Here is a 24,798-nt window from a genome sequence, read left to right on the forward strand (position 1 = left end):
ACACATTTTTAATGAAGGAGGAACTGTGTGTTTAATCCTGAGAAATCTTATTGCTTTCACCTACATTTGTCATTTGTATATCGTATGTAACAAGCTGTGCAATCTTCAATTGTGTTGGAATGGTTCATTGAACCCTATGGTGTTTTTTCAGGGGCGTGAGAGAGCAGGGTGGGGAAAGATTGACTGTTACCTAACCACCAGTAATTTGAGCAGACTGCCTTAATTGGCGTGGAGCTGTAGTCTCATCATTAGCATCATCCAGGGTGTGATTTGACACTCCCTGTATCAGCTGTTTGGCTGGAATATAAATCTGACTGGCATTGTAATTAATAATGTCCTGTTAGTTTTGAGGCTAATAGCTAAACAAGATTACTACCTTCTCAAATAATTAAAATCTTCCAAGGAACTGTTAGTTTATTTGATATGGTTTAATTAACCTGATAATCAGATTAATGTGATAATCCATTTTATTCAAATTTGATATGTTTATATGTTTTGTTTTATGGTTTTGCTTAGTTTTTAATTTTAGCTAATAAAATGTATAAAACTGGAGACCTGCGTGGTTCATGTTTTTCTTCCCCAGATATCAGAGTTCCAAATCTGAGAAGTCCCTGGGGTAAATAAAGGGGATCAACCTTGTGGTGATCCATAGCAGGGGCAGTAGAACTGGGGTGGGGGCCAGGGTTGGGGGCTGTAGTGCCCCCACAGTGGAAATGTTGTGTGGGGCTCCATTTCCATGTGAACTCCCACATTCTGGGATAAGAGCCAAACCCAGAGGGGCTAGATCAACTGCTGCAGGCCGTAGATCAGGCCTGGGAGCAGGGAGCGGGACCTAGAGGGGTTGGAATGAGCCCAGGAGCAGGTAGGAACCTGCAGGTCCCTTCTTTCCAGCCTGGAACTGGCTGCCTCCCCCCAGTGCCAAGTCTCAGTACCTCCCTTCACTCCTGCTCCTATCTCTACAGATGGAGGGGGCTCTGAAGGGTATTTCCACACACCTCAGTCCATAGAATTGCTGTATAGTCTTTCCATAACTTGACCCAAATAGGAATACTGTTGATTTTTGAGGGAAAGTTAATTTATGTATTGGTCATTTATTTCATTAAGCAGCATGGGTTTCAGAATCTTTGAGGGCCTAGTGGGTGGCTACCAGCCAGTCACCCTAAAGGTGGACCTATTTCCCATAATAATGTCTGTACTCCTCACATAAATCAATTGGATGAGAGAGACTGGACATATGTATCAAAAGTTATCATTGGTAGATTATTTGGCTCATCTGTCACTGATCTTTAAAGGTTCTATGGCTACTTTGGTTTGCTTGGGTATCTGTATGTGATAGGGTCCCCATGGCATTGCTGCTTCCAGCTTCATTGAGCACCAGAGCACTGTCAGGGGAACTGAGGGAGGAGCACAGAGCTCTTAAAGCACAAAGACATTGAGACTCAGGGACTGGACTCCCACACACCCTCATCCTATTTGTTATACTTCCTTTTCCAATCTACAGCTAGCTGTATAATAAGATTACAGGAATTTCACTCTGTATGTCATTCTGAAGCCTAAAGTATCTGTAGAGTCTGTGTGAAGAGAAGGAAGCATCTGTAAGCATAATTAAGAGCTCTTTTTCTTCAGAATGCCACCAGGTTGAATCATCACTGGGTTTCACAGTCTGTCCAAGTTTAAAGTTCTCAGCCATTTTGACTTTACACCCAGTGTATAGCTACAGTCGGAATGTTTTTATGCCATACCACGAGTCCTAATCCATTGTGATATCACAGGTAGTTCAGCCAACCATTAACCTTATTCTACATTTAATTTGCATGCAATAATTTCATTGGTTGTATGAAGAAGACTGCAGAGATAGTGGATTACTTGGCCCAACTGCCACATCTGTGCAACAGCATAGCCACCATACATGATAACCCCAAACTCATAGCCCTTCACAGCACACATCTCTCATTCATCACCCTCACAAATCCAAACAACTTTCCCAGCACAACACAAAACCACATGCAAGTTAACTGAGTCACCATCACAACCACCACACACACAAAACTCCCAAACAGAATTATGATGACTAGAATGTCTGTTGAGTCAGTCTAAAGCAATGGAAACAGCTATAAGCACAGTTGAAAGCTCTTTTTGTTCGAATATTACCAAGTTCAGTCATCAGTGGAATTCATGGTCTCTTACCATCCAGTTTCTAAGTTCTCAGCCATTTTGATTTTTTGTTGTTGCACATGTGACCTGAAGAATTACACCTATGCAACAGCACAGACTTTCAGCCACTAGTTCTGTTTAAAGTTTGCACTTTTCTACATTACCAGTTAAGGTTACGTTTTCTTCAAAGCTCCTTATTATAATTTATTCCCCAGCAATATCCATCTGTAAGTGGGTAAAACTGGCAGACACTACTCTGATGTTCATAATTTTTTAATTTTTTTTCTTTGTATTATAGTCCAGGAAAATTGCTTTGAAAAGTTTACAAGTTGTGAAAATGTTTCTGGTAGTTTCCCAAAGTGTGTTTAACACTAGAGTTCATGCGATGAACGTCATATCAATAGTGAGTTACCGTCTTAATTTTCTCCCCACTCTAATTCCAGCTTCATTTTGATTTGTCTAAGGACAACAGTAGAAGTCTGTGGCAGAACTGGTAACGGAATCTGGATCTTCTGAGTCCTTGTCTGTCGGAGTCCTTGTCTGTCCTTTAAGAAGGAGCAGGACCAGTGCACCCTGTGTCTGGTTAGCAGACCGCCACTTAGGGTTAAAAGAGGGTACCTGGGCCTAGATGAGAGAGATCTGTTGAGTCAGAGCTGCAAGAAGCAAGAGTAGCAGGAAGATCCTGTGAGAGACAGAAGGGGAAGAACCCCTGGGAGCTATAGCACAGAGTGTGCTGAGGAACTGTTTTTGTTTGTTTTGTCTGTGTTGGAAAATAAAACAGCCTGGAAAGAGACTCTGGTCGTGGCAGAGGGTTCTTAACAATTTGGGGGAAAGCCCTGTCTTGTGACCTTTGGTGGAGAATATGGGGATGTGATTGGCCCCTAGAACAGGGAAGAAATTGGATTCCAAGCACTGACTGGCACACACCTCAGTTTTAGCAATGAGGAAAAATGGAGGAGGTCATATGTCTGTTAATGGAACAGTGGCAACAGAAACAGCAGCAACAGACCCAGGCTATGACTCTGTAATTAGTTGTGAGCCTGCAGAAATGGCAAGAAGCACGATTTGCCCTTCCGCAACAATGGCAAAGGCCCACTTCCAGCAGCAAAAGTAGCAGTTGGGCCAAGGGATTCTTGTGAAATGTGTCTGGTACTGGAGATGAGGTAGCTCAGGCCATCTGGTCCCTGGCCTGGCGAAGTTGGGTACAGGAGTGGAGAGGCCTTCCTCCACATTTGAGCAAATAACAAGTGCAGCAGGCTAGGGGGAATTGACTTGGGCAGCTTCCATAGCACTATTCCTGGTGGGTTCGGCACAAGTAGCCTACCAAGTTGTGAGAAATGAGCAGGTGAACTCCTATCCTGTGGAGAAGGTTTTGGATAGACTGGGACTGACTCCAGAGGCATACTGGACCAAACTATTCCAGTGTGGGGCACAACAATGGGTAGTGGCTCCGATATTATGAGATCTTGCTGCTTCGTGGTTATGCCTAGAGACTAGCTCCATAGAGAAAATCATGGACCAAGTGGTCCTGGAGAAGTTCTTGAAGGTCCCACCCATAGAAGCACAGAGATGGGTAAGGCAATACTAACCTGCATCAGTAGGTGAGGCAGTTGAAAGGACAGAAGCCGCCTTTGAAACTGAAGGAGCCGGGCAGCCTGAACTGTGTAGCAAACTAGGAGTGGCCTACTAGGGGAGATCAGACAAGGGGCTACCCCGATCTGGGTAGTCACCAGGAAACTCTTAGTGGGAGAGGGTCCTGAGTAACCCAAAACACGGGGATGCACAGGACCTACCAGGGCGCCAGTCTGAGGAAGTGCTTTTGGGGTTGGCTGGGTAAGTCCCATTGTGTGCTTCAGATGTGGCAAGTCTGGATATTAGGTGAGAATGCACAATAATGGAGTGCAATTACCTGTGTTGCTATACAGCCAGGCTTATGGTCTAGGGTCTTCTCTTAATGGCACTAGGGTTCACTTGTACATGGTACTAGTCAGGCTGGGAGGAGTGTCAGTAGAAAGTCTTGTGGACTCAGATTGTGGGTGCACCCTTGTCTGGGGAAATGTGGTATTGTCAGAGAAGATGGACTGGAATTTACCCAGAGATGTGTCAGGTATGCAAGGTGAGATCTGGATCTACCCCACAGCAGGGGTTGAGTTGGGAGTACAGGAGCAGAGAGGTCAACTACATATTAGGGTACTGAAGGATCTTCTGTGACTGATGATTTTGGGAAGAGACTGGTTGGCTTTCCCAGCTGTGATACAGAGGTAAGGTGTTATGAATCCAGAGCAGCAGTGTAGGGTACAGAAAACCAATGGTTGATCAGAAAAGGGGTGGAGAGAGCTGAAGATTGCATGAAACAACTGATAGGGGCTGAGAGGAAGCCTTCAGTCATCTTCAGAGCTTATTGGAACATCTTAAAAGAGAATTGACAAGAGCTGGAGGAAACCTCCCAGCAGAAGATCATCAATCAGACAATAAAACCTGAACAAGAATTAGCATAGTCTAGAGTGTGGAAAACAGCAGTGCTTGATGCTGGAGCAGACATTGGCCACACTTCAGATTGAGAAGACTGTCAGGGAACAGGAGCTCATGGCACAGATTCAAGAGTGGGCAATGGATGCCCAGTGGAGACCCAGATGGACCTTGTTAGCATGCAGATAAGAGGCCGGGGTGAAAGTAGTGGCCCTTTGAAGAGGGGGAGTCAAGGGACAGTTTTATGGCTCCCATCATGAGGACTGGGGGACTGTCAGAACAACTGGTAGCTACAGAATGCATGCTACAGATGAGAAAGAGAGCAGCTGGTGATTCAGGAAGAGAGAGGTTGCCTCCTTCTGGTGTTTAATCTGCTTGAGGGAGAATTAGACCTTCAGCATGTGGGTCCTTGAAGTCCCAGAGAAGAAAATGAGGCTGTATTGACTGTGTCATGGTGAAGATATGGACTGTAAGGCTTGCCCTAAGTGTGGGCAAGGTCTTCAAGGAGGGAGGAGTTTACCAGGGTGACATTTAAGAGGGAGCAGGGCCAGTGCAACCTGTGCCTCGTTAACTGACCCCATTAGGGTTAAAACAGGGCACCTGGGTCTAGAGGGAAGGGAGACCTGGTGAGTCAGAGTTCGGGAATTGCAAGAAGCAGGAGCAGCAAGAAGTTCCTGTGAGAGGTAAAGGGAGGGGAAAAAAACATGAGGTGGGCTGTTTTTTGTTTGTTTTGCCTGTGTTGGAAAATAAAAACTACCTGGAAAGAGAGTGGTTGTGGCAGTGAGTCTTTTGGGAGCTGGGGAGAAGGCCAGTTTATTACACGGTCCAGTGACTTAACCATACGACTGTCCTTTCTTTCTGTTGACTGTACCTTAAGGTCCTGTTTCCAATGGCAGTTCTCTTTTGCCAGAAGATTCAAGGAACTTCATGCCTTCTCCTGCTAGATACAGGGTCTACCAGGATAAGGGTCCTTTCCTGAAAGGTTTTCCTGTATGTCATTTGAACAAGGAAGTAGCCTTTCCCACTCTTTTGTCTTAATCCACAAAAATCCAAGTAGGGTAAGCTACATTGCCTGGACATTAACAGCTGTCTGAATTTATCTTTGCTAAGAACTGAGAGATTCAGAGTGGTTATTCATATTGCATCAATATCCTAATTTAGGAAAGTTCAGGCATTCTTCCAAATAGTTTCAGAATGGATTGAGGAGAAAGCATGTATTTCAAGCCTGCATTACCACATGGATGGAGTCTTTGTGGGAAGAGAGATTGGAGGTGTTTCATGGAAATCTACAAGGCAGCCACCTAGACATCAATTCTCATATTCACCAAAAGCTCTCCATGTGTTGTACAAACATAATTGGATGCAGCCTTTGTCAGAAAGATGCGGCTGGCAGCTGTTAGACATTCATCCCTTCCTCCTGTATGATTTTTTTATTGCTGTAGGAGGTCCCAAGCAATTAGACTGGTTGAAGAAGAAAAGTAAGAAAATTTATTTTCTTTGAGATACCAGTCCAGGCCGCCACCTTGGAAAGATTAATACAATGTCCTTTTATAGTTTCCTGTTGGTTTTACAATTGTTCAAGGTCATTCTTTTTACCAGAATTGCTTTCTAAGTCGCAGCTGAGTTCTGAGCTGGTAAGCCGTTTCAGCGTATACTGGGGAGAGAAGGATAATGTGTCAAAAACTTAGTTATTTGTTTCTCAATTTGCTAGCAGGGAAGAACTATACCCAAGCAACTGGCTTGGTATAGAAATTAATGAAGAAAGGAAGTTTAACAAGTATGGACAATATCCCCTAAAATCAGCAATGATTTTATATTTACTTCTAGATCATAGATAAAAATTTTGAATAGCGTTGGCTGATCCCTGTAGAACGCCACTTCCCGCAGCTCCCATTGTTTGGGAACGGTGAACCGCGGTAGCTGTTGGGGGTCGTGCCTGCGGACAGCCAATGTAAACAAACTGTCTTGTGGCCCACCAGCAGATTACCCTTATGGGCCGCATGCCGAAGGTTGCCGACCCCTGTCATAAAAGAATGAAATCAGGTTTGTTTGACAAGATCACCTGATTGTCTCCATATCTGTTCTGGAGCATCACTCCCTGTACACTTGGAGCTGGAGGTGTAATTTCCTGCTTGGGTACACGAATGCACACTAGCTTTGATTAGAAGTGCAGTAAGGCTGTGGGATGGGCTAGTCACCTTGAGTACAATCCCTCCCAGGACCCTAGGTACTTAGTTGGGCAGCTTGCCTGTCCCACCTCCCACTCTGCCACAGCTACACTTTTTGTTTTTAGCATTCTAGCTCAATCACATGTTTGTGCGTCTACCTGAGTTGAAAATTATCCCTCCAGCTCAAAGTGTAGATGTACGCTTAGAGGCAAAGTACCTTATGAAGATTTGATTTCTGGATGGATTCTTTCAGTTATCTTTGAGGTATATATCCAAGATGGGAGGTCTTTTTCCTCTCAGAGTAAAAGTCCATCAGACCAAGTGTCAGGCTGTCACCTGGACAGAAAGGGGAAAGCATCTGAAAAAGAGATTTGTGAAGCCGATTACTTGTAAGTGCATGCGCTCCTTTGCTAACCACCGTAGTTTGGGTATTAATGTGTTTGCTGGTGCACTTTTCTGTGATGCTTTATAAGGGCTGTAATTCTTTGTGTGTGTGTGTGCAGAGGCGGTGAGTTATATCTCCACGTGGTGCCTTGGCATCAGCGATATTCAGAGCCCGGGGCCCAGCTCCACCAATAATTGGGGCTGGGTGTCACCCTCGGCCCCACCTGCCCCCTCCCCCCCCACGAGAGTCCCCCGGCCTCCTCTTTCTGCCCCCACGCACCGCACCGGAGCAGAGCATCCCTGCCTCTGAGGTGCAGCTCCATGCTGTCTCCCTGCATCAACTTCTGCTGCTGGGTCCTAGTGCCCCCCAACTCGACTGCCAGGGCAGACTGACTCTGAGCCTGCCCTTCCACCTCCAACCCTTCCCTTTTCCAGCGTGACCCTCCACCAGTACAGGAGGCCCCCCCACCGGCAGTCACCGCTCCTGCCCCATGCTGGGCAAGGGGCAGCCCCATCCGTCACCCCCAGTGAGGCTACAGTCAGGGGCAACAGCAGGGGAGGAGGTGCACGCAGCACCCCCGGCACCCACCATGAGGGAGGTGAGGGAGATTCCTGGACCTGAGAGAGGTCCTAGGAGCACATGCAGTGACAGTGGTGGGGGTGAGTGTGCTGCTGGGGGGAGCAGGAAAGGGGGGCTCCTCCCCCAGAGCTCGCTGCTGCTGGCAGGGAAAAGGCTGGGGGGTGTCGTCCTCTCTGGCCCCTGTCCCGGAGCAGCCTGCCTGCACCTCAAATGCATCCCCAGCCCTGCCCCACCCCAGATCCCACACCCCCAGCCAGAGCTTTCATCCCCCCCCACACTCTCAACCCTCTGCCCCAGCCCTGAGCCCCCTCCAACACCACAAACCCCTCATCTCCAGCCCCAGCCAGAGCCCTCATCCCCCCCACACTCTAACCCTCTGCCTGAGCCCTGAGCCCCTCAAGCACCCCCAACACCTTATCCCCAGTCCCAGTCAGAGCCCTCATCCCCCTTTACTCCAACCCTCTGCCCCAGCCCTGAGCTTCTCTAACACCCCAACCCCCCCAGCCCCAGACAGAGCCCTCACCCCCTACACCCCTACTGTCACCCTGAGCCCCTCCCACACCCCTCATCTGCAGCCACAGCCCTCACCCCTGCACTCCCTCCCATCCCCAAACTCCCTCCCAGAGTCTGCATCCCAATCCCCTGCCCCAGCCAAGGGCCTGCACCCCAGACCTCCTCCCCCACCCAAACTCCCTCCCAGAGTCTTGGGCAGGTGGGGGGGGTGGAGTTTGGGCAGGGACAGGTTCTGGGCACCACCAAAAATTATACAAACCTGCCGCCCATGTGTGTGTTTGTGTGTGAGATCAAGAGGTATGTTTCCTCCTCCTTAAATTCAGCTCATTTACACTGCTATTTAGACAGGTTTCAGAGTAGCAGCCGTGTTAGTCTGTATCCGCAAAAAGAAAAGGAGGACTTGTGGCACCTTAGAGACTAACAAATTTACTGGAGCATAAACTTTCGTGAGCTACAGCTCACTTCATCGGATGCATTGTTGAGCTGAAGTGAGCTGTAGCTCACGAAAGTTTATGCTCAAATAAATTTGTTAGTCTCTAAGGTGCCACAAGTCCTCCTTTTCTTATTGCTATTTAGAGTCCATTAGTATGGATTACTAGAGCTACTCTTTGTAATTTTTCCCTATATGTAAAATGGGTTTCTGTTAAAGTAGCTCCAGCCTCCCACCTGCTTATTGTTGTTCTATAGCTCTCTTCTTTCGGTGTATTGGTTCTGGGGAAATTGCAGTCCTGGTTATACTGTGGGTATTAGCGGTATTGTTTGCTTGCATCATGAGCCTTTTTTAATTTTCTTCATCCATCTGGTTGTCACCTGTGAAATGAGAAGGGGCCATTGCATTTCACCTGATTCTTCACCAACTGTGTAACTAAAAGCCAAATAGTCTTTGCCATACTGCTTGGATACAATGGAGATATGAAAATCAAGACATACTTTAATATCTATGGTGAATTACAAGTATTTTGTGAAAAACAGTTCTTCCTATTTTAAGTTTAAATAATTTGGTCTCAGTATGCATTTGAGAGGCAATGTATCTATGGATTAGAAAAGAGGACTGTAGTTCAGGATTTTTATTTTTTACTCTCAGTTGTCCCACTGCCTGTAATATGGAACAAGTACCCTACAAACAGTTCTTGTCTGAAAATTTTGACCTATGTCTAAAGGCACCTGTATCTTTACACAATTAAATAAATATACTGATATCCAAAGGTACTGAGCACATACAGCTCCCATCGAAGCCATTAGAAGCTACAGTTGCTAAGTACCCCTGAAAATCAGGACTCTTCTTCGATACATGTCTAAGTGTGGAGTAGTTGCCTATTTTAAGGCACACATTGTGCTTTTAACTTTTTGTGCCTTAGTTTTCTACTGAGTAAAATTGGGAGAATATTTTCTACCAAACTTCATGGAGATGTTGCAAGACTCCATTAACATTTGTTAGTATTTTGATAACCTAAAGTGAAAGTTGCTACCTAGGATCCTGATCCTGCATCCATTGAAATCAGTGGGCACAGAATTGGGCCATGTGTGAAAAGTTTTGTTTATCTTTCACCTGCTATTGGTGATTTTGCATATGCAAGCCCTTGTTTGTTTGAAGAGGCCAACAGAATTATTAGAAGCTGTTTGTTATGTATATGAGAGCACAGATTAAGAAGGGGTGTGTCTATTAATGAAGAAGGTATTATTCAATATGCAGTTGTGAGGATACAAATATTAATAGCAAGGTTGTGCAACAAGTTGAGGAACAATAACTTAGACGTGTAAAATTTTGCCCTTAAAGAAACAGAATTATTTCAATTGCACTAAGTGCTTCAACATCACTTCTGAAAACAGTTCTGTGTCTTCAGGTATGCAGTTTCATGCATCGTTGCTCATAATTGTGCACTTAAAATACAGTATCTAGAAATCTAGCCCTCCCTACTTTACACACTATATATATACACACACTCACACATTTTCTTCTTTGTTTCCAGGGAAAATATTCAGATGTTTCCTGTCGGCTAGATGAAACCATTCACATTATTGAAAATTTTCAAAACAGAATTCATGAATTAAATGAATTAGCAGAGACAAAGCAAAGACAAATTGAAACTACAGAGAAATCCCTCATAGAATTGAGGTAAGAATTTCCATTCCTATCAAAGTTTTTTAAAACGTAGCTTTTATGTTATCTGTACAGTATTATTTATCGTAAATATAATGCAGTTTTTATCAATAACTTGAAAGTATTTTTGTCTGATTATGCTTTGTGGGTTTTGTGCATTTGTAGAAGACATTCATGATAAATTGTCTGCCTGGTAAATGGTATTTCAGGCATCAGGACTATTTTCCAAAATCTAATAAAATCCATGGTCAGTTGCATCTTTAATTAATGGAGGATTTCTTGTGTTCTGGTTTTTCTCTGTTTCAAGAAATGTGGACTTACACTTACTGTGACTGATGAGTCCTGAAAATAGTCTCCAAGGGCCCTATCCAGCTGAAAATACCTGTAGCCTTCTAGGCCACGCAAGCCTTGGAGGGCCATATATGATGATTGCACAGCAGGCTTACTCTTCTCCAGGATAAAGGTGAGCCTGCTGTGCAATGTCAAAGAGAAAATAGCTGTGTTCTGTTGAATTGCAAAGTTACTTACAGGATGGGGAAGTCATGAAAAAAGAGTTTCTTGCCTCCACACACTTTAGCTCCCTTCTTCCAGCCACGTTCACTTCCATTTGCAGGTGCTACACATTCCCAACTGCCTGGGATTGGCTTCTTCCAAACCTTGATTCAAGAAGAATGATTCAGCTGAACCTGGTGTTCCGACCTCCAGTCTAATGGACTCCAAAAATACAGAGGATCAGTGCTCAGCATCTCACATCCCGCGGTTGCTACTGACATCCATTTGATCAGTTTCATGCAATGGGATGCTGTATCCCAAACTCTATTCCTTGGTTCTGGCCAAGAACCTTTAAGAGCAACTGAAGTTGGTAGTGAAAGGTTGTAATGTTTGTTTGTTTTGGTCACTACCAGTAACTCTCTGGTTCTAAATAGTTCTTGAGTTCAGCACTCCTTCTGCTGAGGGATTCCTCCAAATTTTTCCAATTCCTACTCTTTAAAAAGACCATTGATTTTGAAATTCTGTAAAGAATACTTTGAATATTTCTTGAGCCTCTGCTTCTCAGGTATCCCATCTCACTCTTAAAGATCTGAAGTCACTCCACTTCCAAGACTTGGATCCAGATGATTGAAGTTGCTTGTTCCCCATCTAATTTTTACCATTCTCCTCTGCGCAGAGACCATACAGCACAAGCAGAATTCTTCCCCCATGTGAATTGCTGGAAAACTAAGATAGTGCACCTACAGCATCTATGGTCATTGGAGCACACAGCCTTTGTTTAAAAAAAAAGGAAGGGGGGGAGAAAGAGAAGGGAAAGGTTCTTTCTCATTGCTTGCTACTTCTTGCTGATTGTTATTTCCCTTTAGTGAGGATTAGTGGTGCGTATGCAGAAGAAAGGAATATTTCTTGTCTGTTAATTTCTTTTATTCTATTAATGTCTCTAATAATCTGTCCCAGCAGTTGGCATTTTATGTACATATCTTAAAGAAGGCTTTCCCTGGAGCCAGTTCCTATTTTTGGGTGATATACCTAGTTAAATGTTAAACATGCTTATATATTTGGATTACATATTTTACTTTTGGGTGGAATGGTGATTGGTTTAAGTGATTGTTATACAACTTTAGAAGAACTCTTCTGGTAGTTTGCAAGATGGGTAAACCCAAGGTTCCCAGCATCCTCTTCAAAATGCTTGAACTGACCCCATCTATGAGGAGAGAGATCAACTCATCTGTGAGGATTAGTGTAGATGTTGAGAAAATTAAGGCAAGTAGCATGTAAGAAACTTTCCTGTTTGAGTCTGACTCAGTGTCTTAGACCCAGTGACAAAAGATCATTCAAATACCTCAATAGATTTTTAGTCTGTTCATCAGCAGTCCTATGATATGTGAGTTACTGTTTCTGTGAAGAAACCGTGCATACTTGAGGGAAGCAGCTGGAGGCAACAGCCCTTGATTCCAGGTGCTGATTCCTGCCTGGCTTGATGGAGAAACTGGAGACATGGGGTTCCTGCTGCTGCCTTCATTCATGGCTATTGCTTACTTTCTAGCTTACTCTCTCACACTGTTATCTGATCTCCTCTTCCACTTATTACTGTTTAACTGAAAAAAAAAAAAAGCAAAAGCCTAAACATAAACTACAAGAATAAAATAGAAATTTTGACCTATATAGTACTAAAACAACAGTACTATAAAATTAAAAATTTTCCAGAGTAGGGGCAGCTGTGTAACTGAAAAGACTACCACAAATCCCTATGCTAACACACTAATTAAGGAAAACACAGTCCCATCCTAAAACCAATCAAGGCAACCCAATAAAAATGGTGAACCATTTTGAAAAACCTTACTGCTTTTCACTCTCCCTCGGAAAAACAAAAACCCTATAGAAAATGCATAGAACTAGCAATTCTAAGCAAGAACCTACCACATTGCCAACTGCACCAAGCTCCTCTTGTCTCACTGGGGGTAGAGAGGGGCAAGTTTGATTGGATTAGTGGGAGATAGCCAACACCTGGGGTCCTAAGGGAACTGGGAGTGTGCATACTTAATCATACTGGAACCTTTCCCTTCCCTGTGCTAACTGCCTACATAATGTGCCTGAGACATAAGGAGAAGGAAATGGGAGCAGAGGGATAGATTAAGGGGCACATGCTGGTGACAGGGACAAGCTGGGGGGAAAGAGTGCAGAAGGGTCTGTAACCAATAGAACATACTTTCCTCCAAACCTTGTAATTGAACCCAGGATTCCTGAATCTCAGCATTTCTGTGCTTTCAGCAGATAGCTGTAAATCCGACTGGCAAAGTATGTATCTCATTCCTCACTCGTGTCTAGTTCTACTACTGCTACCAGATATGATGTTAGTAAGTGGTAGAGGTCTGTGCAGTGGATGTAAAGTTTCCAGTACTGCTGATGACACATGTGAGATCACCATGATTATACATGAAGGGATTTTTGTGTGTTTGCTTTTTTTAAAAAAAATGAAGGAAATTGCATTACCCACACCTCCCCCCAAAAAGCTATTTTAAAACAACATTTAGGTTACAAAGTAAAGCACTGAAAAGTTAGGAAATGCCAGACTTAAGGTTTCCTGTGCAACCTTTATTCATCCCCTTGTGTATATGTATTATGACAGTCTTTAATTACATGATCAAATACTATATTATCTATAGGACTCCTAATTTGCTATATTTTATTTTTCATATCCTTTTGTGTGAAAAATGCGACTCCATTAGTAACATGAGTACTCATATATGGACCTCTGAGGAAAATGAAAATTATAACAAGTACATTTTAGAAACCTTTAAAGATGGCCTAACATAGTAGTCTGATGGAGATGGATTAGTGGGCAGAGTACATGTGAGGTTGTTCAAAAGAACATGTTATATCTATCACATGGTTCTATATCGTTTTTCAAATGGATCTTAACATATGTGAGATTTGTCTGTCTTTTTGTCTACAGTAAAATTAAATATTAAACTATATAAGGTAAGACTAAAAATCAGTTTATAATAATTTTTATTAAGAACTTTTTTCTTTTAAAGGGAAAATTTTAGTGCTGTTAGCTGTAAGCAGGAGAAAAATCAGATGATAATTGATTACCTCCAGAATGAATTAGAAAAATATGAGAAGAGAATACAGCATGAGGAAAAAACATATGGAGAATTACTATGGACTCGACAGAAAAATTTGGAAGATATGAAGGTGGGTACCATTAGAACTGTTTTGTTTAACAGAAGTAAAACAGCATCACTTAAATCTGGTTAGTTACTGACTTCTTTGAAATACTTTAGCACAATTTTATTAAATTTTCAGTATATAAGGGCACAATCTTCTTGGCAATATGCAAGTAACATCCCCTATTGACGTCCTTTGCTATTTTTCTGTGTTAGGACTGTAGGATCTGGTCCTGATATTCCTAAATGACTTCCTTTAGGATAAGTATACAGTTATTAATTTGATGCTGCAGTGCTAATTTTATATGTATGTTTAATGTGTTAAGTGTTTCCTGTTCCATTTTCCTGACCTCTGTTCTGCAAAGCAATGTACACACTAAATCTTTTATCACTTTATAAATTGGAAGGCAACAGATATTCCATTATGGCATCTTCTATATGAAATTTGACTAGAACACTAATGCTGTATTTGGCACCAAGCAGATGGACCCCCTGAGCCTGTGTAGAGTTAATTGCAAAATCAGGGCCTAGTGAAGCAGAAGTTTAGAAAATACAGTTGCTTTTGCTACAAAACTCTTACAAGAGATCAGATACTGTAAAATTCCCTAAATTCTATATTGAAGAATTATTTTCACATTTTAGCTTTTCTATCTAAGATAAAGAAAAATTAAGTTGTGGGGTTTTTTTTTGTCACTGACAACATTTAATTTCTGTTTGTGCTTTGCATACAACTGATATTAAAAATACTTGCATGGTTCTAAGAACACTGATTGATTAATATTTTTATCTTCAAAACAATCTTAATTATTAAAATTTGACAGAATTTTAAAAATTTACTTTATTGTACTCTTCACCACGATATCGCTTGTTTGGCATTGAAAATAGACTAATAGCTTCTATTGTCATTTTTACTTAGTTTCACTTTTCAGCTTTGATGTACTAGCACAGTGGTACTGTACAGTATTTTAATTGCAAACACTACAGGGCACTGTTTAAATCGAAGTAAGATTTTTTTTTTCATTCAGATATTACCAAAACAATGTATAAAACATTTTAGTTAACACTGGACCTGTTTCTCTCCTGCCTTTGCACACTGCAGGTATTTACACTTGTGCAAAGTAATACATGTGAATGTGAAATATCAAATCACTCCACTCACAATAGTGGCAGTAGTGCTTTGTGCTCACTTTGCATTGGTACAGTGTTGTAGAGAATAAGGCCCATTATGTTTTTCAAAACTTGGTTTTGTTTGTTTCTACAAAGCCTGTGTTGATCAGAACATACAGGAGAATGAACATAAATACAGAGGTAGATTTAAAAGTAAAAGTTTTGCGACTTCATTAACTGTTAACTTTAATGGGAGACTGCACTAAACCCACAAATACCAGGCATTCATTTGGGTTCAGTGCAGCGTGAAATGGATAACATACCAAATAACCAATATTCAGGCTTGCCCCTCTTCAGCCTAACCCTGGGGATTCACCCTCTTGCTCTGTCTCTGTTACTATAAGGCATGTTTTCTACTTTTTTAATCATTCTCAAGACTCTTCTCTGAACTCTCCAATTTATCAACATCCTTCTTGAATTGTGGATACCAGATCTGGACACAGTATTTCAGCAGTGGTCATACCAATGCCCAGTACAGAGGTAAAAAAACTTCTCTATGTCTACTCAAGATTCCCCTGTTTATGCATCCAAAGGTTGCATTAGCCCTTTTGGCCTTAGTGTCACACTGGGAGCTCATGTTCAGCTGATTATCTACCACAATCCCCAATTTTTTTCGGAGTCACTGCTTCTCAGGATAGAGTCCTTCCCCCATTCTGTAAGGCCTACATTCTTTCTTTCTAGATGTATACATTTACATTTAACCTTATTAAAACATATATTTTTGCATGCATTCAGCTTACCAAGCAATTCAAATCGCTTTATGTTAGTGACCTGTCCACTTCATTATTTACTACTCCCCCAATTTTTTATGTCAACTCCAATTTTTTATCAGTGATAATTTTATGTTTTCTTCCAGGTCATTGTTAAAAATATTATGTAATGTAGGGCCAAGAACCAATCCCGATGGGACCCCATGAGACACACACCAGCTCGATGGTTATTATATTAATGTATGTGTATTACTATAACACCTACGAGCCCTAGTCAAGGACCAGGACCCCATCGTAAGAGGGCTGTACAAAAACAGAACAAAAAGGCAGTACCTGCCCCAAAGATCTTAGATCTAAGTGCTGTGATAGCTTCTTTAAACCTTACATTCTGCAGATACAAAACAGTGTGCTTTCCCAAAATGTATACTAACATATACACTTACATTCCATACCAATGTGCCTGGTATAAACACATAGAAAGCTGAGGATCTCATCACAGACACTGGGATCATATTTGAAGAGAGATTTCCAAAAAATACTCTTCAAGATGATCCCTTGGCATGCTATTCTTTTAGCTCTAGCACAAATACAGTTCAGATTATATTATTACCTGCTACAGTACTTACATGGTTAGTATCCTATCAATTAAAATAATTACAAGTAGGATTATTCTGTTTTTTGAAGCTGGAGAAAGAATTCCTGAATAGCCAAACTCCCTCCCTGTCCCTTCCCAACCTTAAATCTAGTCCCACATTTAGGTCTAGCTATTGGATGAACCCTAACAATGTGCTTCTAAAATGCAGATTCATATACCCATCAAACAAACTTGATTACATATGAAAATAATAATCTGGAATAAATTCTGTCGCACATAGCATCCAGAGATATACTGATATTTTATATTTTCTTTCAAAGGATAGCAATGGGCATCACTGTCTAGTTCTGTTCAAAATCCTTAATGAACAATAATTTCTTCTAGAAGGTGTTCTATTCTATTAATTAATTACAATGGTGTGTGATACTAGGGTGGTTAATAATAGATGGATATTTCGTTATGATAGCTTTTAAACTTGAATTTACAAATATCAGTTTTTCCCCAAAAATTGAAGTAGACCTCCCCAAATATATACAAATATGTTTTGTTTGAAACAAATTGCTTTCCATAGTGGCAGGGCTTTCTCTTTCCCCCCAAAAGTACAGGGTGACATTAAAAGTACCAAGCAGAGCTGTGCAGGAACTGAAATTTCCATTTCACTGTAAATTCTGTGATTTTGAAATTTGTTTCATTCCAAAGCTGAAAGAGAACAAATAATTTCAAAATTTCCTGTAAAATGAAAATGTCCAGAAGTAAGTTTCGGTGATGACAAAAGGCATTTTGAATGATAAAAAGTTCCACTGGAAAAATTCAACCAATTTTAATGCCAAATCATGATATGATGCTTCATCAGCTAGCATTACTAATGAAAGCTTATGCAGAATGATGTATGTCAGCAGTACATATTACAGAAATAAAATATCACCATGGTTCTTCAATATCACTCTTCTATGGGTGCTCCATTGTAGGATGTGTATACACCGGTGTGCCATCAATTGGAGATTTGAATTAGAAGTGTTTGCACCTGTGCACCACATGGCCTGCTGCTTCAGGGTGAGGCAGATAGGGTGAAGCAGTTCCTTTTCAGCTGCCTGCAGCTCGAGACAGAGCATCTGCATGTCTGCTGCTTCCTAGCAAGTACTTAGTCATTCTTCCATTATTCATTTTATTTCTTTTATTTTTTTAACGTATTATTAAGTTATTTGGCATAAATTTATGCCTTGAGGAGAGGGTGTCTCCACCTACCTTTTCTTTTCCCCAGTCTCCAGGACTGATTCCTTGGCCCTCTTAGCCTTATATCTGTTGTATGCCGAAGGCCCCAGGATTCAAAGACTGTCAGACTTGCAAAATGTTTTGTGCCCGGAGCAATGGGCATTATATCTGTCCCTGGTGTCTCAGAGACTCTCATGTCCCATCCCAAGTGCAAAGTCTGTATGGTGTGTAAGAGCAGGTCTTGCAAAGGGAGCTGAGCTGAAATTCTTCCTCGTGGAACTCTCAGGGGTTTGAATTTCCCCACCGCCCCTGAGTATTTCAGCACTTCCCAGGGCTTCTTTGGAGATAAAACATTCCAAGAAAAGAAAGTCTCCCTCTACTGAGAGAAGAAAAAGAGATAAGTCACTTCTTAGAACTGTTTCTGAGAAGACCTTGTGTCCCAGAATGGGTACCTCTGAGGCTCTGTCAGGCATCGGCACTGGGCCATTGGTACCATCTAAACAGACCTCTCAGGATAGCACTGAGACTCGTCAAAATCAACCATGTGAGAAAGTCGAAGGCAGTGGTACTGTCTGTTACTCAGACTCATATGGAGCCCTCTCTTACCTCTGCTCCCTTGGATCATATATGCCTGGAGCACAGAGATCCCACTTTGACAGCTCCTTTGGCACCAGCTGCAACTACCTTCCTGTCCTCACAACTAGTTCTCCAGTACCGCTCCCAGTCTAGGCTATACATTATAAAAGCTTTCCTAAAAACTTTAGGTTTCTTTCACAGGAAGACTTCTTCATTGGAGGAACCATTGTCACCCCTTTACCTGAGAGTTTACCACAGTACCTCTGTGCCTGCCAACCACCTCCTCTCTTCAGGTTCCAGCAAGTGTTCAACCCTTGGTACTTACCCATCCACCTGTCTATATGCTGCAACCTCCTGTAGGATTTCCGGCACTGATGCCTACAGCACCAATGCCTACTGCCCCTCCTTTGGACTTGGGACAATACTGAGGATCAGAAGTCTTCATTAGCTTTTTCTCTGATGCCTCGGAAGCGTACCCTGACAAGGACTTCAGAAGCTGCCACATGCCCATTGAATACGAATTCCCCTGGGGTCCCTTCTCCTACCCACCTCTTCAGTGGGACTTTTGGGATCCCTGGACAACCTATGGGGACCAATTGTGTAGGGCTTCTGCCCTCAAGAGACCACATCTGGAAGTTCCCCAGTCATCTCAACAATCACCGGCACTGCACTCATAGTCACCAGTGCTGCATGTTTCCCTGGTATGGAAGGAAGATCAGGAGGTTCCACTGCCACCTCCAGAGGAGGAGATACATCTTTTTCCTCTCCAAACAAGGCATTGATGCCAACACCACCATCCTATGCAGACAATTTTAGGTAATTTCAGTACCTAATGAAGAGACTTGCAGTATCTCTTCAAATCTTGACAGAGGAGATATGAGAGTCCTGGGCACTCTCTGATGGACATTCTTCACACCAGTCTACGTGAGGAAATAGCACTGCCCGTTAATGAGGCGCTCTTATCTCCAGCCCGTAATTTGTAGCAAACAACTGCTGCCATCCTCACAACTATCTGTAAAATGGGAGACAAAAAAATTATCTACCAGTCAGTGGGCTGGAATATTTCTTCTCACACCCCAGTCCCAACTCCCTGGTAATGGATGCAGTTAATGAGAGAAACTGTCATATTAGAGGTTTCAGAGTAGCAGCCGTGTTAGTCTGTATTCGCAAAAAGAAAAGGAGTACTTGTGGCACCTTAGAGACTAACAAATTTATTTGAGCATAAGCTTTCATGAGCTACAGCTCACTTCATCGGATGAAGCTGTAGCTCACGAAAGCTTATGCTCAAATAAATTTATTAGTCTCTAAGGTGCCGCTAGTACTCCTTTTCTTTTTGTCATATTAGAATTCAAGATCCTATGCAAAGGAGGACATGACAACAGCAAAACAAAGACACTGAACTTCAGAAAGGCAGATTTCAATCAACTCAGAGAAATAGTAGGCAAAGTCCCATGGAAAGACCAATTAGGAAGAAAAAGTCAAAGGGGGCTGGCAGTTCCTAAAAGTTGTAATACTAGAGGCTCAAAATCAAGCTATTCTGATGGAGAAGAAAGATAAGAGCCACAGGAGTCCAATATGGCTGCACAAGGAGCTTTTTAGCTATCTAAAAACCAAAAGAGATACATATAGGAAATGGAAGGAGGGGCATGTCACCAAGGAAGTATAGAGGGAATAGTGTGAGAGTGTAGGGACAAAATCAGGAAAGCCCAGGCAAAGAGTGAATTACAGCTGGCAAGAAATGTTAGAGACAACAAGAAGGGGTTCTTCAGACTGTGGCAAATTTCCGGCACTACTTTGATGGGTCTCGCGCTTTCTCTTCTTGGGGACAGTTCAGGGCATCGTTTCTCGCCCCTGAACTGGGGTATTAACTGCCCCACTAGTGTCCTAGAGGAGGGGAGTGGAGAGGGAGGGACGCGGGCCCGCCCTGTACTCCGGGTCCCAGCCCAGGGGCCCTAGGGATAGCGGTAAACCGCTTGAACTAGCGGTTCCTTCCCCTGGGCTTCTTCCCTCTTCTGCCCTTCAGCTTGTGGGGCTTCCTGCTCTCCCTCTGCACAAGTGGGCGTTTCTTTACCTAGGGTCTTGGTCTTCTTAGCCCACCGCAGCACTTCTCCAAACTCTCCTCTGCTTCCCTCCAAACTGGTCTCTGCTCCAACTCCTCCAAACTGCTCTCTGCTCCAAAACCAATCCACTCTGCTTCAACTCCTTCTCCTGTCTAATTGAAGCAGGAGGCTTTTATCAGGTGACTGACTTCAGGTGCTCTAATTTGCTTCAGGTGCTTTAATTAATCTATAGCAAACTTTCTTCCCTCTACAGGGAATAAGGCTCCCTTCTAACACTCTCCTGCTGCCCTCTGGCCATGCTGTATCACAAGACAAACATGTCAGACAAAAAAGAAAGATCAGGGATGATGTGGGTCTGCTGCTCAGTGGAGAAGGTGAGCTGGTAACAGAAGATGATAGGAAGGCAGAGCTGCACAAAGCTTACTTTGCTTCAGTCTTCTCACAAAAAATAAGGTGGGACCAGATGACTAGCAAAGTTACCATAGACGTTACAGGGGAAGGGATGCGGATTAGGATAAGTAAAGAACATGTCAAAGATCTTCTGACCAATTTGAATGAATTCGGATCAGTGGAGCCTGATGGTATTCACTCCAGGGTACTAAAGGAATTAGGTGGAGAAGTCTCAGCGCCACTGGCAAGAATGTTTACAAACTCATGGATGACAGGAGAGATCCCGGAAGATTGGAAAAGGGCTAACATAGTGCCCATCTTTAAAAGGGGGAAAAGGAGGAGCTTGGGAACTATAGACCAGTAAGCCTGACTTTGAGGTAGAGCCACCTACTTGTGTAACTTGGAAATGATTTTTGATTTGGACAACATCTACACAGATTTAGCCTTTACTAGACATTATTCTATCACCACAGCATCAATATTGGATGCAAAGTTTGGAAAGACAATCCTACACCCACTATTTAATAAGACTCTGAACCCACCTCCTGCTGGAACTGCTTGTGAGTCACCTGGGAAAAGAAGGTTACTTACCTATATTGTAAATGTTGTTTTTTGAGATGTGGATGCACACATATTCCCCGACCTATCCTCCATCCCTCTGTATTGGAGTCTTCAGCTGGGTATTTCAGTGCAAAGGAACTGAGGGGGGTCAGGGCGATGCTGCCCTTATGTACCCAGGGGAAGGGCGTGAGCACCACCCCTATGGGTACTACTAGGCAAAATTCTCCATATTTGGTGCTCTGGGAATGCACAGACCTGAGTGGAATATGTCTCCACCCACATCTTGAAGAACAATGGTTACAATACAGGAAAGTAACTGTCTTTTCCCAAAACAAAGGGCAGTTGGAGGGCAATCCTAAGACTCAAAAACATGACTACCTACATTCTTTCGCAGCATTTCAGGATTGTGATCCTGGCTACCATAATCCCTTGTCTGAGTCAATGGGATTGGTTTACTGCTCTCAACCTTCAATATGCATATTTTCATGTCGCTGTGCACTCCTTCCATAAATATTTCCTGTGGTTTGTTGCTGGTTCAAAATCTCACCGACATCATGCCCTCCCCTTCAGACTTTGGATGGCCCCCATCAGTGGGGGAGAACCTGGAGCATTCATGGCTCACTGCCTTATGTTACCTTCTATTGTGACAAGGTAATACTACGGCCCAATCCTCGGTTTATCATGTAAGTTTCATCAGACTTCCATATCAACAAGGATATCCATCTGCCAGTATTCTTCACCAAACCTCCCTCTTCCAGAGATGAGATAAGCCTTCACACTGTAGATATTTGGAGGGCACTACCCTTCTATCTGGATAGGACTAAATGCTTTGAGGTTTCCCCTAGGCTGTCCATACCCTTTTCTGAAAGAATGAAAGGACAATCAGTCTCCTTTTAAACATTATCAGGTATTGGTTCATATTCTCTGTGTATATAAAGTCTGCTGCAGTTTCCACGATATGCATCTGATGAAGTGAGCTGTAGCTCACGAAAGCTTATGCTCTAATAAATTGGTTAGTCTCTAAGGTGCCACAAGTACTCCTTTTCTTTTTGCGAATACAGACTAACACGGCTGTTACTCTGAAACCTGTCATTATCAGAGTGGATTTCAAGTTGCATCATAACCTGTTATAAGATCATTGGGATACAACCACCCTCCCCAGAGTGTCAGCAAATTGCATCAGGGCTCAATTCACTTCAGTTACCCTCCTCAATGACGTTCCCATCACTGAAATTTACAGGGCCACAGCTTGGTCTTAAGTTCACCTGTTCTCCAAATATTACACTACTCTATCTGCATCCAATACTGATGTGACCTTTGGTGATGCTGTCCTCTGCACCATCTTGGATTCACCCCCCTCCGTACCCATCTCAATGTTGAGTTATTGCTCGAGAGTCTTCTACGGTGGAGTTCCCATAGGGACATGTACTTGAAAAAGAAGGAAAGATTACTTAATTTTCAGGAACTAGAATTCTTCGGGATGTTTTGTCCCTCTGGGGGCGCCACCTCCTGCCCTCCTCCTCTACTATGGAGTCTCTAATTCTGTAGTTGAGAAGGAACTGGTGCAACAGAGGATCCATTCTTCCTTATGTGCCCTCGTTCTGAAGCATGAGGCCATGTGGTGCATAGGCATAGACCTGCAGATACTGCTAATCCAAATCTCTGGTTGAGAGCACACAAACGTGTGCACACCATACAATGAAGCACCCATAGAGTCAAAAATCTCAAAGAACTCAAGTTATTGAAAGGTAAGTAACCTCTCCTTGTGGTGAATGTACTAAAAATATTGGAGGAAAAACTAAATCAAACCAATCTATTTCCTGAATAATATAACATATATTAGTTATCTTTTATGATCTATTAGAGATCTATATAGGTCATCTTGTTTTTCTTCTAGCTATTTCTTTCAGTGTGTCAGCAGGTGTTACCTTCAGAACAGTCACCATATGTTATTTACAAAAAATAATTTTAATCAACATTAATGTTGTTTAAAGATAGGATTGTAGCATATGCATGTAAACGCAGGAGTTTACATTTCAATACGTGGCAAAAGATGGAGGATATTTTTTTAAAAGCTGCAAAGAGCCACAACTCCCTCTAGGCTATTTTGTGTGTGTGCAGGGTAAGGGTAACAAATCGTCTGGCTATAAAATTGTCTTTAATTAGTTGACTCAGTGGCTTCCAACAGTGTGCTACACTAGTATGTGGGAGTCCCATGTTACAAGATAGACTTCTGAATCTCACTCCCTGCTCCTGGGTAGACTTAGCATATTGTGAATGTGACTTATATGGTGTCCTGTGGGGAGTGCTGACAGTATTACCCAAATAACCATCCTACTGTCTGATTTTATTGGCTTATGGGGAAGTTATACACCTGCCCTCCTGAGGAATATGCACAGCTGGAGTCTGGGTGCCATGGTGGTAATAACATTTTGAGTGAGAATGGAAGGGATGAAAAAGGGGAAGGGCAATGGGAATTTAAAAAACAGATTTGTCTTACTGCTCACTGAGAGGCAAGTCATATGGCAAAAAATACAGCAGCCCCGACTGTAAATGTAGATTAATAGTATTGCAACAGTCACAATTATGATATAAAAAATGGGAACAATTACCAGTTATGGTGTCTGATAGTGAAGGTTGTGCTTAACCTTCTCACTCAGAAACTTTTGAAAATGCTTTTGGTCTTTGTCCTTAGAGTTGGAAGAAATTATCTTCTGCAGTTTTTGAGTTATCGGGTAAAAATATACTTTGTGCAATAAAAATTGCATCAGTTTGTTTCCCTACAGAGAACTAAAATACCATCGGGACATTGAAACTTGACCTGTTAAAAATTCTTCTTAAAGAGTGCATCCAGGACTATGTTTGAGGAAAAAATTGGCTAGAAATTAACAAAGTTATGCACACTTGAAAATTACATACTGTATATGCACAGAATTGTATTTTGCCAAGTCTAAGAGTTTGCACTCCTGGAAATGTGGTCTATATTTTTTTTTCCAGAAGTGCACACCCTTTTCAAAGTATGTTAATGGGCACCTGGTGGCCTTTAGGATTTAAAGCAGCTTAAACGTCTATGCCACCTTAATTCCTTAAGACAAGTTAAGCATCTATACTGACTTAAGGACTTAGAGGTTTAAGTGCTTACACTGCCTTAAATCCTTAAAGCAGCAGTGGAGTATTAGCATTTGAAAATCATTTTCTTTTATAATAACTAAAAATCAGGGAAATTAAATGCAAAAAACACTACATTAATGCAGCATGAAGGATGCAGTTATACTTGAGAGAAACAGGAAATTCAAAAGCTTGTTCCTTCAGCAATATTAATTTGGTCATATTATCAGTACACATGTATGCTATTCTTGTTAATCTAACTGAATATCTAAATTGATACTTGCTGTTTATATTAAATGTCTAACATAAAATATACAGGATGTCTAATATGGCTGATTTAACATAATCGTAGCAATGTTGAAATTTGCATTTTCTGATTGTGTGTTAA

The 24,798-nt window shown here is 42.3% G+C and overlaps 1 protein-coding gene across 1 annotated transcript in view; it reads left to right on the forward strand.

The window, feature by feature from the left end:
• Positions 1 to 24,798, forward strand: part of CCDC178 (coiled-coil domain containing 178) — a gene marked incomplete at its 5' end in the record, with an annotated part of 366,439 nt that overhangs the window by 142,412 nt on the left and 199,229 nt on the right. Inside the window, 2 exon segments of the mRNA XM_084618717.1 lie at positions 10,239 to 10,384; positions 13,900 to 14,059. Coding sequence (XP_084474843.1) covers positions 10,239 to 10,384; positions 13,900 to 14,059 — 306 coding nt within the window.

The sequence above is a fragment of the Lepidochelys olivacea genome (assembly GCF_965140295.1).
Source record: "Lepidochelys olivacea isolate rLepOli2 genome assembly, chromosome: 2".
NCBI classification, from domain to species: domain Eukaryota; kingdom Metazoa; phylum Chordata; order Testudines; family Cheloniidae; genus Lepidochelys; species Lepidochelys olivacea.